The 16,812-nt window shown below is 53.4% G+C and overlaps 1 protein-coding gene across 1 annotated transcript in view; it reads right to left on the bottom strand.

The window, feature by feature from the left end:
- The window catches only part of KIRREL3 (kirre like nephrin family adhesion molecule 3), a 270,602-nt gene that overhangs the window by 2,753 nt on the left and 251,037 nt on the right, over positions 1–16,812 (bottom strand). Inside the window, 8 exon segments of the mRNA XM_030464796.1 lie at positions 1,737–1,846; positions 3,794–3,901; positions 5,698–5,733; positions 6,666–6,864; positions 6,958–7,058; positions 9,881–10,007; positions 11,658–11,785; positions 12,158–12,306. Coding sequence (XP_030320656.1) covers positions 1,737–1,846; positions 3,794–3,901; positions 5,698–5,733; positions 6,666–6,864; positions 6,958–7,058; positions 9,881–10,007; positions 11,658–11,785; positions 12,158–12,306 — 958 coding nt within the window.

Raw genomic sequence — 16,812 nt, 5'->3', positions numbered from 1 at the left:
CACAACAGGAGCTCAACAGGAGGAAGTTTGGCCATGGTGGAACTCAGGGTCTTGGCTTCTTGGTGCCACTTTCATTGATGAGCTCCTGTTAATGGGATTTGCATTAAATCTGTCAAATTGTGAGGTGTTGAGAACATTGCTGAGGGCAAGGAGAGTGTTTCAAGGGATGTGGTGGAGGCTGAGATGATGGAACCATCATGAGAAGTTTAGGGAAGGCAAAGGAAGAAAAAGCAGGAGAAATAATGCAGGAGGGAGAGCAGGAAAGTCTTGGGGTGACTCTGCTGGAGAGGTGTCCTCACCCCTCTTTAGCAAGGAGGAATTTTGGACGCTGGATCCATCATTTTATTGACAAACTCAGAGCCTCTTAAGGCTGCCCAGCAGCGGAAGCTCTGGTGGCTGGAGGAGGATGCTCCCACTGGCTGCTGGAAATGGGAGAGAGAAGAAAAGGAGAAGGAATTTCTGGGAATGCTCTTGCTGAGGCCGTGTGAGGAGGGGGAGGGGGCTTTGATGTCTTCTCCTGGCCAGGTAGGTCCAGACAGTGCCAAATCCACACTGGGTGGGATGGAACATCCCTCCCATCCTCTTGAACAGCGCTGATCCAAGGAGATTATTCCCAACTGATGTATCTTCAGGATTTGGCTATGAGAGGAGGAGACTCACCTCCTCCTGGTCCAGTGGGACCTGTTCTGTCCTCCTGTATCTCAAAGTGCTCGAGGTCACCTACCCTGGTGGCACTTGGCCCCTTGACACCATGTGGAAACCAAACCACATCCCAGACATCTTGCTGGGAAGGTGAAACCACCCAAGCTCTCCACAAAAGGCATTTTTTCCTCCTGGCCACCAAATCAATCCTGTAGGTTTATTTTTTGCCCCATCTCCATCCTCCCAGCATCCTCATCACCAGTGCAGCTCTGGTTCCAGCCTCACCTTGATGTGAAATCACCTTTCTTTGTGTGTCTGCTCTGCTGCCAGCCTGGTGGTGGAGGTCCCGTGGAGAGGAATTTCCTCCTTCCTCTTCACCTCAGCAGATTGTCCCCAACCTTCTGTCCTTCCACCCAGGGAAACCTTGCAACTCCCACCCAGCAGCTTCCAGCCTCTTTGATCCCTTCTCCTGTTCCTCTCCACTCTTCCACCTTGCTTTGCCATTTGTTTGGCTTCTGTTTGTCACCTGTGCTGTGACACCAGCAAGGAACAGCAAAGGGAAACTGAGGCTGGGAGACAGGGGGACAGCAGGGAGATGATGTGGTCCAAATTTCCTGGGATTCCAACCATCAGCATTTTGCCCTGCCTGGGCCATTTGGTCCCTTTGTGTCCTCAGGAAGGTAACACCTCCCAGGCTGTCCCAGCTCCAGGTTGTCCCCACTCCCACACAGATTTTGCACCCTCAACCCTCTTGTGCTCACCTCTTGCACCCCACTGGTCACTGGTGGGTCAGTGGTTGGGCTTGGTGATCTCAGAGACCTCTTCCAACCTTACTGACTCCGTGCTACTCCCTGTTTCCAGTGCTTTCCTCACCCAACTTTGCTCAACTTCAGCAACTTTGGGTCATGGTAGCAGGAAACCCCTTCCTCCTCATGAGCAAACATGTTCTTTGCTTGAAGAACTTTCATGGCAGGGGCTCAAGAGCAAGATTTTTGGGGTGGATCATCCTTGCCTTGAGTGGGGTTTATGTCCTGGAGCTCATCCCCATCAAACACTTACCTGGAGGCTTACAAGGAGGAGAAGGAAATCCTTACCATCAGCTGCTTGATGGTGGGGTGCTCCTCAGCCTCCCTGCCTGAGGCTGGCTCCTTGTGCACAATCTCCACCCGGATATCATTCTTGGCAGAAACCACCCCTTTGAGATCTGGGCAAAGAAGGAGATGAGGACTGGGTTTAATGGGAATGGGGTGGAACACAGAACATCCTCAGGGACCATCCCCCAGCTCTGGGGAAAATGAAACCCAACTCAAGGAAGGCATCTGGGGAGCAGGGGTTGTGTTGCCTCTGGAGTTTGGGCACCTGAAGCCTTCTCAGCTTCCTGGCTGCTGACCCAGAGGAGGTGTTGTTTGGCCAGAGAGGGGGAAAAATCCCTGCAGGTGAAATACTTGGTGCTGAGAAGCCCCTGAGAAAAGCCTGACCCAGGTTTGGGGTGCAGCTGCCCATGGAAAAGGGCAACTCATGGCCAAAGGAGTCACCAGGGCTTTGGGAATGACAGAATCTTCCCAGCAGCTTCTTTTCAAGCACAAACAATTCTGGAGAGACTCTCTGCCTTCCCTGAAGGTGTCAGGCATGCTTTGAAGAAGTCGTTTTCAGCCAAACCAACCCACAGCTGAGGATGGAGATCTCAGCAGTGAGGTGTAACCAGCTCTGAAGCTGCCTCTCACCTCCCTGGGTGACTTTGCCAACCCAAACCTGCCTTGAACTCCCAGGTTCCTCAGATGTGGCTCCAGCCAGAGGGAATCAGCTCTGCCTGGCCAGGACCTCACCCAGGACCTCCCTGGCTTTGTCCAGAGAAGGCTGGACCAGGCAGGAGATGCTGAGCTGACATGCAGTGGAATCAAGCAACCAAGACCAGCTTGAAGCTCCATCCTTGAACTGCCCTTGCGATTTGCACCCTACTGCCCCCCCCAGCACCTCCATGGCTCAAGGCAAAGGATTTTGCTGGGAGGTTATTATGGATTTTCCTTGGTTTTTATTTCCTGCTGGGACCAGGAGAAAAGGAGACTGAGGGGTGACCTCATCAATGTGTTCAAACATGTAAGGGGTGAGTGTCAGGGAGATGGAGTTAGGCTCTTCTCAGTGGTGACCAGTGATAGGACAAGGGGTAATGGGTGTAAATTGGAGCACAGGAGGTTCAAGTTGAACATCCGGAGGAATTGTTTTCCTGTAAGGGTGACAGAGCCCTGGAACAGGCTGCCCAGGGGGGTCGTGGAGTCTCCTTCACTGGAGACATTCAAAACCCGCCTGGACACGTTCCTATGCGAAGTGCTCTAGGTGGCCCTGCTCTGGCAGGGGGGGTTGGACTAGATGATCTTTCGAGGTCCCTTCCAACCCCTAGGATTCTGTGATTCTATGATTCATAATTCCTGGTGCTGGAGCCTCTGTCTTTAATCACAAGGAGAAGCTGGTTACTGTCTTGCACATCCTCTCCCAGGAGTGGTCCCCCTTAAATAACTCTGGGCTGTAAAGTCACTGAAGATACAACAACAGATGGGCAATAAACTCTTTTTTTCCCCCCTTTTTCCAGACCCTTCAGGCTCGCTGTGTCTGACCCTGTGTGGTTTTTTGATTTCTCTCCCAGTCAGGTTCTCCCATTCAGGGATTTCCCACACCAGGGGCCCTCAGGGGCTGATGTTCCACCAAAACCCAAGCAGGGACCCACTCCTCTCCCTCCTGCTTTGACACCTCTTCATGTCACCACCAATCCACCTTTCACTTCTTGGTGTCTTTGAACACCATGTTTACAGCTCCTTCTCCTCAGTTTCCTTTGTTATTCCCACACCAGCTGGGCTGTCCTACAACAAACCCCTCTGGCTCTAACTTCCCACTGGGAATTTTGCATTTTACACAGAAAACATGGGCTTGAACCAGAAGCAAAGCAGCGAGTAGGCACCCAGGAGAGTTTTTAAGCACCAACGTGGCACAACAAGGATGCTCCTTAGTGCTGGGCATCAGGATTGCTCCAAGGGGGGGGTGTCATCCCTAAATCAGGACATCCCTAAACTCTACCTCTGCTTCTTTGCAACCCACTTGATCCAGGTTTCCAGCCCCAGCCCAGTCGTGCCTGGAAGGACCTGGGGGTGACACTTACTCCTCTGAGAGCGGGCGCAGCAGAAGGCGACGATGGTGGCCATCAGCACCAGGAATGCCACCCCAGCCCCCACGGCCACCCCGATGATCACTGCCATGGGCACCGACTCTGCAAGAGGAAGGAGAAGGAGAGCATGAGGCTGGGATGAAAGGTGGAGGGAGAAGCAGCTTTTCCCCATCCCCACCACCCCTGTCCCCGAGGGACCCACCCCTGACTCGGTGATGAGGGTTTTAGGGCCAAGGGGATCAAGCTCCTTCCCCACTCCCTTGTCCCTGCATGGGTGACACCAGCAGGGACTGCCTGTGGGACACTGGCCCACACTGCCATTTGTGCAAGCCCTGACCTCTCTGTGCCTCAGTTTCCCTTGGGAGGGAGCCAGAAGATTGGTGTAACAACTGGTTCTGATAGAGCCCTGAGGGCTGATGAAGAAGAGCTCAAAAAAAATAGAAGTCCAGAAGAAGAGAGATTGTTAATATTGTCATGAGAAACAGCAGCAGAGCAGGCTGGGAGCAGGGTTAGAGCTGAGCACAGAGCCTGTGGGACCCCAGAGCTGAGTTATTTGCTCACCTCCAGGCCCAGCAGCTGAAATCCCCCTTGGGGTGAGCTCTGCAGCCAGGTTACCTTCTCACCTGGGTCCTGCCCAAAGGTGTGGGGATGTCCCCAGGAACAGGACATCCAAGCTCTGGGTGCCATGAATTGCTGGGATGCCAAACCACATCCCAAAACCTTCTCCTCAAAAGCCTTGGGTGTCTCTAGGTCCCCTCCTCTTCTTCCTAAGCCTCTCGTAGGCTCTCCTGAACACAAAAGAGGGGAACCCCCCTCTGGGGTGGCTGGGTGAGGGTCCTGACAGCTCCCCTGGCCACCTCCAGTGTGTTTTCTCCTTTGTGCCCCTGCCTTGCTGATGGGTGGGATCAATTTAGGAAAAAAAAAAAAAGATGCAGGGAGGTGGTCTGCTTCCCTCCTAGATGGGAAGTGGTAAAGGTGAGAACAAACCCAGTTCTCACTGTCTGCTGGTGTGGAGCTGGTGTTAACCACGGATTTCATCCTGGACTTGAGATGACAGCCCCTGCCTGGGCCTTTCAGCCTTCCAAAGGGGTACCAGTCCTTACTGGTGGGACTGGGAGGGAATTGTACTGCCACCAGCATCTGTGTGGTCAGCAAAGGGTTTCTAAAATCTTGGTCTAATCGCAGCTGGGAGAGTGGGGTCACAAAGCCACTTTGTGTCACCCTTCAGCCTCCTGGTGGGACCTGGTGGGATTTTTGGGGTCTCCCAGGAGAAAATGGGAGGAAAGGGTGAGGAGAGAGGTCTCTGGTGAGGAATGAGGTCTCTGGGAGGACTCTGAGCTTTCAGTGAGAAACAAGCAGTGATGGTGATGAAGATGATGGAAAACCATGCAGGGGATGAGCTGCAGAAAACCAGGGGACTGCAAAGGGACAGAGGGAGGGCCCAGGAGCTGGGCTGGTTAACTGCATCTGGAGGACAAGGTGGAGCTGAAGAGCAGTTTGCTGGGTAAGGGCTCCCCTGGGACCTCCCGGGGGGGAGGATGAGGAAGGCCCAGGGGCAACACCTGCCCAAAGCACCCACTCAGCCTCACCCTGGCTGCACCAGCCCAGGGTGCTGAGACAACACCTGATGTCTGCCAGGAACCCTGGAAACTCCTTTATTTCCCCCCCTAACAGCCCTTCAAAAGGTGTCTGTGAGATTTCACCCCCTCTGGGGGGGCTGGGGACAGAGCTGGTTTGCAGAGACCACTCCAGCTCCTCACTCCCTGCCCTGCAGTTTCTCTACCCCCCTGCCTGCCCTGCCCTGCCCAAAAGCTGCCAGGAGGAGGACGCGGGGTCCCCAACCCCACAGGGTGTGTGTGGGGACAATTCCATTCACCGTCAGCTCAGGATTTCCATACCTGCTTGAATACCAGCTCCTGATTTCATTTCCGTACCTGTTTGAAAATAAAGCAAGTGTCCACAGCCTTGCAGCAGCCCAAAGCTCCCCCTTCCAACCTTCCTGAGCACTCAGCTCCGAGCACAGGGATGTCCCCATGAAGGGGATTGTCCCCTGCCACCCTACAGTGTGTCCCCTGCCCAGGGCAGGGATGTCCCTTCTGCATCTCCTGGCAGGGATGCTGGGAGCTGGCTGTGGACTCGGGCAACCTGGGTGCTCCTGTTGACTGGCAGGTGACCTGGAGAAACCACTGGCTCTGTTTGGGTTGGAAAAAGCCCAAGGCTAATTTTTTTTTAAGGGGTTCATTTAAGCTCTGATTTAATCTGGATGGCAGCCTTGCCTATAAATCATGGCTTAATGAGAACAATCCACCTGCCTGCCCTGGCATTTAATAAAAATCCAAGGGAACTGGAATCCCTCCAAGCATTCCTCACAAATGCCATCTCCCTCCCTTGCTAGCGAGGTCCCCCAGGAGTGGAAATCCCCTGGCCACCCCTTGGCAGGGCCTCCAGGTGCCTTCAAGGGTAAACCCAGCCCTACAAAACACTGGGTTGGTGGCTGGTGGCCTGGGTGAAAAGCTGCCCCCAGCCCAAAAGCCTTCCTTCCACTCAGTCCCAGAGCCATGGGGTTGGGTAGGAGCAGCTGCTCCTGGTCCTCTAAGGCAATAAATGATCCCACAGGCTGTGGTGGTGCCAAGGGGTGCAGGACCAGCCCGTGTACTCCAGCTGGAGCAGGACAGGCAAAGTGGGGCAATACCCAGCTTTGCAGGGCTTGTCCCACCTCCTGACCCCAGGATTACCTCCCCTTCCTGCTTTCCTCTTTGACATCCCAAGAGCTTCTCTGAGCATCTCCTGCCTCTCTCTCCCAGCATCTCCCCACTCTTCCAGGTGCTCATCCCCCCCTGCCCCACAGCCCCCGGGTGATGCCCACCTTGCTCTTTGAGCCGGATGATCTCCGTGTCAGAGCCGAAGCTGTTCCAGGCAGTGCAGTTGTAAATGGTTTGGAAATCAGCCCGGACAATGTTGCTGATGGTCAGGGTGGAGATGACACCTTCATCCGTGCTCACCGTCTCCACTGTGTACCGGCCGGAGGTCCCCGACTCCAGGACGTTCTCCTTCCAGGACCAAGCCTACCAAGGAGGAGGAGAGGAGTCAACCTGGGGCAGGTCCACCCCCCCAACCCACCCCCCTAAAGGCACCTTAAAGCCCCAGATGCCACTCACAATTCTGTCTGGTGGGGGGGTGCTGCGGATGAAGCATTTGATCTGCCCCTTCTGCCCATGGAGGGCGTGCTGGGTCTGGGTGCTGGAGATGATGGGTGGCCCTGCAGGAGAGAGGAGAGGACTTGCTGGCTCCAAGGGGCTGATTTCCCATCCCAGCAAAGCACCAGGGCCTCCCCATCCCTCTTCCCACATCCCTGGTGGTTGCACCAGGTGACATCTCCTTGGTGACCCTGAGAAGCTGAGAGCATGAACCTGAGCCTCTGAGAAGGGTTTTTGCTCCAGAAGCCAAGGGAGAGCTCAGCTCACCTGGTGTTCCTCTTCTGCCCTCTCCCGGATTTCCACTAATTTCCACCATTCCACTAATTGCTTCCCAGGGGAGAAGGAGATGGTGCAGTTGCTACCTGGAAGTCATCACCGTGCCCTGCAACCAGCCTGCCCCAGGTGGTGCAGACATTTCTGCTGGAAAAATCCTTGGGATCCCATCAGCTGGGCTCTCCTGCACCATTCAGATGCTGAACGAGCCCAGTCCTGACTGGGAAAGGCTCTTCCTGAGCCATGAGAGGCTGAATGCACCAGCTTGAGAAGGGAAAGTTGCAGCTTCTTCACATTTGGAACTGATGTTTGGATTCTCCACTGGGCTTGGGCTTCTCCTGAAAGCTGCAGAGCTCCAGCTCAGTGTTGGGTGTGAGATGGGAGCCAGCCCAAGGCAGGAAAAAGGCTTCAAACAATGCTGCTATGGATGTAAATGATGGAGCTCTTGGTGGTGGGTTATTTTTAGCTTGCTGGTGCCAATTTATTTGTCTGGTCCAAAAGAGAAGGCAACTTGCTGACTCGGGAGCCTTGGAGGCAGAAAAAGGGGGTCTCAGCTTCTCCAGCCTGCACCTTTCCTCCCAGGTCCTCCCAGGGTTGAAAACATGGGCTGGGGTTAACTCCTTGCTTCCTGCAGCATCCCTGGGGGATCCATCCCAAGGTCTCCATCCACAGCACTTGGAGATGCCCTCCAGAGGGACTCCCTGATGTTCTCCTGCAGGTCCTGTGTTCCAGCCCTCTGTCAGGCTTGGCTGGGGGGAATTCCAGGCAAGTCAAAGCCTGAAGGAACCACCTGGGGTTCTCCAGCCCTTCTACCAAACCTTCACTGCAGAACAAGTTGGGCAGGGCCAGTTCTGCAGCCCCTGCCCAGCACACACAGACCCTGCCACGGGCAGTCTGGTTGTGGGGTGATTTGGGGTGCTTCTCCTCCTGGGATGGGACCTTTCACCAGGTTTCTGTGCAGTGAGGAACATCAAGAAGCTTTGGCAGGGGCTGTAAATCCAAGTGCTGCTGATTTCTGAGGCTTCCTGCTCGCCTTTGCTGCTCTGGCCCTGCCAAATGCTGCTCATTTGCATGATCCTCCTTGCCCATTACCCAGCCTCTGAATCCTATCTGCTTCCTCCCAGGATGGTGGCCTCATGCTCCAGCAGTCCTGGCTGGTGTGGAGGGCAGGAGGATCCCTCCCAGCATCCTGACTACTTCAGGAGTGGATGGGCTGGATCAGCACCCTACGCAGCCAGCTCTGAACAAGCATTTGTGAACATCTAATTTTAACTGTGATGAATCCCAGCCCAAGGAGAGAGGCACCAGGTGGTGCCAAGACAATTGTTATCACTTGATTTAAAATCACTTGATTTAAAATCACTTGAAAATCGGAAGCTTTCGACTTCCCTCTCAAATTGCAGCAGGAAGAACAAAAAAACCCAAAAAACCAGGAGAATTCATTAGCTGGATTAGCCATGCTGTGCCATGCTCCTAGAGCCAGGGAGCTGCTGCAGCTGCAGGACGGATCAGGTGGATGCTGGACCTGCTCTGAAGCTTGGAGGGTCATCTCCACCCAGAGCTGTGGGGTTTTCCCTTGGGAAGGGCCAACTCCCGTGTCGGTGTGTCCCAGTGTTGTCACCTTGGGCCTGCCCTGAACCCCGGCAGATGCTCAAAGCTGAGGGAGGAGCCTCTTTTTTTACCCCCCCATCTTCTGCAAGGTGAAAAGCTCTGGAGAGAAGGAAGCATCTTCCCCCTGCCACCTGTGTTCCCAAAGCCCCTGAGCCTGCTGAGAGCTTTGGAGGTGGCTGTGTGCCTGGCAGGTGTCAGGAAAGGAGCCGGCTCTTTGTTCCAGCTAATTTGTCTCTTTGCTTTCTGCCAGCTCCTTTAGTTGTAATTTAACCCCAGCAGGAGCCTGCGGGCGCCGAGCAGACTCCTGGAAGTCAAGGGGGTGGTTGGTTTTCTGTCCCCTGCTGCCTTGCCCTTGACTTCCCATTCCAGCATTCCCTGCCTTTCAGATCAACTCCCAGGCTGCTTCCCTGCTTTATTTTCTTCTCTGGGTGAGGGGCAGTGAGGGCTGGAGCCTGGGGGGTTGTTGGGCAGGTGAGAGACACCACTGGATTCACCTTCATCCCACCTTGGCTCTTCCCATATTCCCGGATGAAATTTATTTTCGGGGTCACCAAGGAAATTCTGGAGGGCTTCCCAGCTCCAGCTGAGGGATGGTTGGGGAGCTGTGTGGCCCTGCAGGAACCTTCACCTGGGGCTCCCCGAGGGCGATCACGCTCCTGGGCTCAGCTTCAGCTCCCCCTCTCTGTCCTTGCAAGATAAATCTATTAAAGACACCAGCTCCTGATTACCCAATAAACCCCTGCTGATAATAAGGAACCAAGCAGCTCTTAGATAATGTTGGGTTTTGGGGTTTTTTCCCCCTTTACTTTCACCCCACATCTCCAGGCGGACGAACGCGAAACCCAATTCCCTCCTGGTGCCCGCGGGGCAGGACCGGACCCTCCCTGCTCCACCTGTGCTGGGATTTGCTCTGGAAGCAGCTACCCGAGGGGATAAACAGGCAAAGCCAAGTGTCAGAGCAAGAGGGATGAGGACAGGATGGGAAGGAAGCAGGAGGTACCGTTCACGGTGAGGGTCACCTCCCGCTCCCCCGCGCCCACCCGCGGCACCACCGCCCTGCACACGTATTTCCCGGCGTCTTCCTGGCGGACGGACTTGAGGGTCAGCTTGTTCTCATTGCTCAGAACCTGGAAAAGAGGAGGGGAGGTTGCTTTCAGGGGGGTCCAGGTGAAGGAGGACAAGAAGGGTGAGATACCAGCCCCGGGACAAGCCAGAGAAGATGAAGAGGGGTGGGGGCAAAATCTGAGGGGATGTGGAAATGGCATCGCTGCTGTTAAAAGAAGCACAGAACCAGGGAAATGTTCTGGTTGGAACCTTTAGGATCACTGAACCCAAACATTAACCTAAATCTACTGAAGAAATCCAGAAACCACCTGGTTTTGTGGGGAGAGGGGGGAAATCCAAGCCCTGCACCTATTCAGTTCAGTTTTTCCAAACATCCATTTTATGAGAAGTTCCAGAGCCAAGGGAGAATTGACTCAGGGAATTTCCAGTCCAGAAGTGGTGAGTGAGACACCAACCCCTGCCTCTCCCCTGGGAACCAGGTCTGGATTATTCAGGGATATCTCAGCTGGTTTTGGCAAGCCCTCCTTAGAGATGTGCTGCAAGGTGGTTCTCAGCCATGCTGCCCTCCTGCCCTGGCAATTAGTAGCTTTATTAAGCCTTGAAAATTGCTGAAGCAGAGAGATGTGTCTGAAGCTGTCAGCAGAATCCTGGCACTGGTGGGATCAGGAAAAAAAAACAACCCAAAAACCAGGTTTAAAGCAAACAGCAGCTTTCCAAGCAATGTGTTTCCTGGGGGTTAATTCCTCCCCATCAATCTCATTCCTCTCCCCTGGGACTTGGCAGACTGAGGTCAAACCATCACCTTTCCTTCCTTCCAGCACCTCCTGAACCCACAGATGATGCCTGTGGGATTTAGTGCTCCTGAGAGGTGTTTGGACATGGATGATGGGGGTTTTACCCCTAACCTAGCACAGGGCAGGGTTTCAGGTCCCTTCCCAACCCATTGGGTTTGGCAGTGATTGCACAGATATCCATGGAGGTGCTGGCTTGGCCTCTTTGGTCTCTGATTTGCTTTGTTCTGGGGAAGCTGGGGGAAAGGAGGTGCCATGGGACACTCCAGCAGCTTGGAGAAAATGAAATAGCAGCCAGCAGGGTGAGAGTGTTGTCTGTAATGGTGATGGGGAAGCACCCAGGGATTATTGACCCACTGGGGTTCCTTGGCTGACATGGGACAGCAGCTCTGCCATTGCTTCCTAGGAGATAACCTGTGCCCAGGTCGTGATGGTTTGGATAAAATACACCAGCAACTCAGGCCTTAAAAAAAAAGAGCCATGGGGACATCTGCAGGGCCACATCTGGGAGGTGGCTCTGCCAGGGCTCAGTGGGCAGGGCTGGACAGCCCTGGCACTGGTTTTTAGGAGTTTGCTTTGCCCTTTGCTTTTCCCAAAGAGGATCCCAAGCCCGACCTTCTCACCTGCCATCCAAATGCCTCCTGAATTCACATGGGATTTCATCCAAATTGTCACAAAGCTGAGGAAGGTTTTTCTGCTTAATGACCTTCTCTGGACTAACTGGGGACACTCAGTGCAGACCTGGGAGCTGCTGCTCTGCCATGGGACCTTGTGCCCAGCCTTTGGAGGACTCTTGTGGGTCCAACATGTGTCCAACCAGGAGCTCCCAGCCAGGAACTGTGGGTTTGGTCCATGAGGAGCATCCTGCAGCACCTCGTGGCTTGACTGTGCCATTCCCACCCCCCTGGAAGGGATTCTTACCACTCCTGAGCCTCTCTTCATCCAGACGATGGTGAGAGATGGGTTCCCAGTCCAGGCACAGTTGAAGATGGCATCAGAGCCCAGGTCAACGAGGAGGGACTGAGGTTCTGTGGCCATCCTGGGCCCAACTGCACAGAGGGGACCCGAGTTACTCTCAGTGCTGGGCTGGGTCAACCAGAAACCCTCAGACCCAAGAGCTCACCCCATGTCAGAGGAAGCAGTGGATGGACCTGTGGGTCCATCATCACCTGGAGCAGGTGCCTGCTGTGACCCCAGGGTGACCAATTCCCCAGGGATCACCTCCAGGAGCTGTAAGGAGCAGGAGGAAACCACAGGTCCCACCACAGCATTCACAAAGCTGGAGTTAGGAGAGAGCCCACCAAGACCTGGGTACCCTGGGCATGTCAGATCAAGCCATGTCCTCTTCTCATTAATCTGGAGCAGCTCTGCTGGCCCTGCTAAGCCCTGGCAAGCCAGACCCAAGCTGGGAGGTCACTTACAGTAGACATCCACGGTCCTGCTGATGTTTGTGCTGCCCAGGGCGTTGGTGACCTCGCAGGAGACGGGCTCAGAGAAGAAGGTGTGGTCCACAATGGTTTCATAGAAGTCACCAGATGCTTCCTTTATAACCTGGCCTTTTTTTGCCCACCTGTTGGAGAAGAAAGAGCAGGTTCATGGTGCTGTCCTGGGTCACCACTGGTGGGTGTGATGGTGGTGACTCGCTTGCTCACCATAGGAGGACAAGGGGGGTCTTCTGATGCCCTTCTTTTGTCCTCAGCATTGTCCACCTCGGGTTTGGGAGGTGACACCCGAGATGTGCATGTGTATCCCTACTGAAACCTTTCCAAAAGAATCCAAAATTGCTGTTTTCCTCTTTCCCTGGAAAAAAAATCTTGGGACTGTGGTGAGACCTTCATGAAAGGAGGAACAGGACATGGAGAATCTCCATCCACAGTGCCAGGAGCAGCCCTTTGCCTGACACAACCCTGCTGCTCCTTCCACATCAACCCCACGAAGAAGCCTTTGCAGCTTCTCTTTACTTTGACCCTTTTCTTCCTTAAAGTTTTGGGTTTTTTTTTTCCAGTCCAAGGGAACTTCATCCCTTGCAGGCAGCTGGAATAACATTGCCTTGAAAAGCCAGGCTGGCATTTGCAACACGGAAACTTGCAAATTGTCTTGGAGAGCAAGCTGTCAACTCAGCACTTGAATTAAGCCACTGTTTGCCAAACAATGAGCAAAATGTGACCTAATGGGGCACCATCTGGCATCCTGCCACTCCAGAGTGGATGGGAAAGAGAGGAGAAGCTGTCAGGCAGCAACAATCTCCAGCTCTGGGGGAAGGGAAAGAAGGCTCAGGCAATGTGGGGAAAAAAAGAAAAAAAGAATAATAATCCTCCCAAACCAACTGAGAGCTGCATTAGAGGGAAAGGGATTTCCCTGAGGAACCTCTGCCCCTTCGTGTACTCTGGATTGGTTGGGTTGGAACTGTCCCATCAGGCTCCAGAGGGAACAACCATGGCTCAGTGGGGTGGTTTTGGGGGCTCCTGTTCCCTTCCAGGCAAACAGCATCTGCCCATGGTCCCCCCATGGTTCTCCTGCTTGTCCCCACTACCCTGCTATGGGTTCTCCTTGCTCTAATGCCAGATCCTGAAGCCCCAAACTGGAGCTGTAGTGACCAGGTCCAGAGGGGCTGTAGCCTCCGTGGGGCTGGAGTGAGAGGAAGCAGAAGGAGAAATGCTCTGAGAGTGCTGCTGGAGCAAATTCCCCTGGCACCTGCTAAAAGGAACCTCACTGAAGGAGGACACCCGACCTGTGAGGCTGCACCCACCATCTGAGGACATCTGAGGTTTGGAAAGAGCTCAGAGGTACAGATGGGACTGATTTGTAGGCACTGCTCAGCACTCTCCTTATTTATCTTTGCACCTTTTCATGCTGCTGTCTGGTCACTTCAGCTGCTCTGCCCTCCCCTCCTGCCCAGACTCCCCCTTCAATAATTAATCAGGAGATTATTTGTGTGTTAATGGGGAAGGTTCCTCAGATGGCAAAACCAGCCCCAGAGACACCTCCCAGGTGCTGCTCTGAAGGTCTGAGTGGTCAATGATGGGACCTGCCCCCCAAGTCAAGGGGCTCAGGAGAGGTTGGTTGATGGGATCTGCCACAGGAATGATGCTGCCCATGGTGGACACCATCACCTTGTCCCTTGGAGTTGCTCCTCTCCCCTGGGCTGCAGTGGAAAAGGGCCAGAAGGATCTGCCCAAGCTCTGATGTTGAAGCTTTACACAGGGTGTGGAGTGGAGAAGGGACACATCCTCATTTCCTTCTAGTCAAAAAGCCCCCCCTCAGCCATGCTGGATGGAAGGAGACCAGTAGGGAAGTTAGAAATCTCCAGGGACAGGGAAACCTCAGCTGGTGCTTGTGGAAACAGCCTGTGCTTTTTGTCAGAGGTGTTCCTGCTCCATTAAGCTCCTCTACAACTTTGTCCCCATGGAGGCTCCCAGCCATGAGCAGATTTCCAGCCCTGAAGGGACTTTTCCTGCTGCTCAAAGGAGGCACAAGAAGACATTTCCTTGCAGTGATCAATGGGATGGGGCACTAAACCTGTGGGAGAACCCAGCTTCTCTTCACCTGGCATTTTCCTGGTTCTTTTGTACAAAACCACATTCCCTGAGCTGTAAAGGACAAGAAGGAGGTTTCAAGATGAGGATAAAAGGGATCTGTGAGCTCCCTGGCCATGTCCAGGTTTGCAGAACCTCCTCCCAGCAGACACACAGAAGGCACCAGGGTATGGAAAACACGGAGAAGCATCTAGAGGTGGGAAGCCTCCAGCTGAGATCCTCCGGGATGTTCCAACAGTGAGGAAAACAGAGGGCAAGGATTCCAAGAGCTGTCTGATTGGGAAAAGCCCCCCCACCAACCAGCTGTGAGCTGGTGCTTCATGGATTCATTCCAAATCGATCACTTCCACACAACCAGATTTCCTGAGCATGGAGCCATGTCCCAAGCAGCCAATTTTCATGCTTCAGCAGAGATCAAGGTTCTGGCACCAGTTTTCCAAGGTTTAACACTGCTGAATCGATGCTGCTGAACATGCAGTATAGATCTCTGAGAATGTCAGATTGGTTTTTAATAACACCAGCTGATAACCTTCCTGTGATGCTCCCGTGGACAGCCAGGAGGCAAGGTCCTCGTGTGCTTAACAAGCCCAGAACACGTCTTGTGCACCCCTTAACCTTTCAGCAATTACTTATAAAACAGAGTGGGAATAAAATGGATCTGAGAAGACGTGAGGTTCACTCCAGCAGCCCCATCCACCACTGGGCTTCTTCATAATTTCTTCCTAATGGCTCAAACCATTTTTATTACCTCAGCCTGGCTCCCAGCCAGTGCTCCTCGTCCCACCACCCTGGAAAGCTGCTTTCATTTCTGTTGTTACCTTAGAGGTATTTATGGGTTGAAAACACAACATCCAGGCTCTTTCCAGCCTATGTAAACAGACCTCCTTTAGTCTCTCCTCATATGACTTCACCACTTGGTGGTTTTTTTTGCTGCTGGTCCCCTTCTCAAGCCAGCCTGAGGCTGTAAGGACAGCTCTCAGCATCCCAGTGATCTCACCAGCTCCCTGGGCCCTTGCTAAGGAGGTTTTGTAGCAGCCTGGGCACTCCTTGCACCAATGGATTTGGCTGCTCCCACGGTGTGTGACCCAGGGAAGTGCAGTGTCAGGTCACTTTTAATTAACAACACCAAATGAAGCAGTTGCTCACCATCCAAATCGTGTTTACAAAGAATGACTTTCAAATAGATAAATATTTCCTTGGACGCATTTTAATTGCTTAATAAAAGTCCTGTGAACACCCACAAAGTGTCTCAAATAAAAGTGCAGCTCAGGGGATGAATTAATTAACATTTCCTTCCTGGGAAGGGCTGTTAACTGCTCCCAGTTGCTCTGAGAATGGGTTGTGTTGCTTTATTGCCAGCAGCCCCTTCCTTTCCTTGTGCCAGGACGTGGCAGTCCCCCTCGTGTCCCCAGGCAGGAGCTGTCCCCACGTGTGGTGGCATCCAGCACCACATCCTCCTGCTGCCCCAGATCCCACGGGAGCTCAGGGACCTTTTCCATGGTGTCCCATGGGTGATGTGCTGGCATCCCTCAGGGGTCCAAGGTGAGCAATGACTGAGTGAGTAACAGAGCCTGGGTGGTGTCACATCACCCCCTGCACGGCTCTGGAGTGATGCATGGCACAGATTATTCCTTTAATAAAAGTAAATTTCCATCAAGGTGATCTATGGGGTTGTTCCTCTTCTCCTGCCTGCTCCCTGCCTAATGAAGATGTGTGGGGCTCACAGGGTTCCTCAGCCACACATCTCTTGTCCTCCCTCCCTTCCAAAGCAGTGGCTTCATTTATCAGTGGGTTCATTTATCAGTTGTTGGTTCATTTATCAGGCTCTCTGTTGGAATGGGTCCAGAGGAGGCCACAAAGATGATCCAGGGGCTAGAGAACCTCTGCTATGAGAGGAGGCTGAGGGAGGTGGGGTTGTTCAGCCTGGAGAAGAGGAGACTCCAGGGGGACCTTAGAGCTGAAGGGAACCCACAGGAAGGCTGCAGAGGGACTTTCCATAAGAGTGTCCGAGGATAGGACCAGGGGACTTGGATTGAAACTGAAGGAGAAGAGGCTCAGACTCTTCAGAGAAGTTCTTCAGCAGGAGGGTGGTGAGGAGGTGCTGGAGGAGCTGATCTCCAAGGTCCCTTCCAACCCAAGCCCCTCCATGATTCTATGATTCTGAGATCAGCCAGCCCTGGGCAAGCTCTGTGTCCTCTAAATCACAAAGCTGGCTCTTCCAGCTTGGGGTTTTATGATGTTCAGGAGGGCAGAGCCCTGAGCACAGCTCTCAGCATCCTTGTTGATGGTTTTGGAGTTGGGACAACAAATCCCAGAGTAGCCACCATACCCAAGCTCCTAATGGTGGAGATGCTGCACCCTGGAGCTGCCAACTTGCCTGCTCCCCCTGCCTGCTTCTTATTTTATTTTTTTCCCCACGTTTTGTTTTTTTTTTTTTCTTCTGTTTTTTCTTCAGAAACAAATAAACAGTGAGAAAGATTGCAATCTTTTTCCAAATTTCCAAGAATCCCAGACAGGGACATGTTTGGTGTCTGATTGCT

Source organism: Calypte anna, chromosome 24 (assembly GCF_003957555.1).
Source record: "Calypte anna isolate BGI_N300 chromosome 24, bCalAnn1_v1.p, whole genome shotgun sequence".
Classification (NCBI taxonomy): domain Eukaryota; kingdom Metazoa; phylum Chordata; class Aves; order Apodiformes; family Trochilidae; genus Calypte; species Calypte anna.
This window is presented reverse-complemented; position numbering and strand designations above follow the sequence as displayed.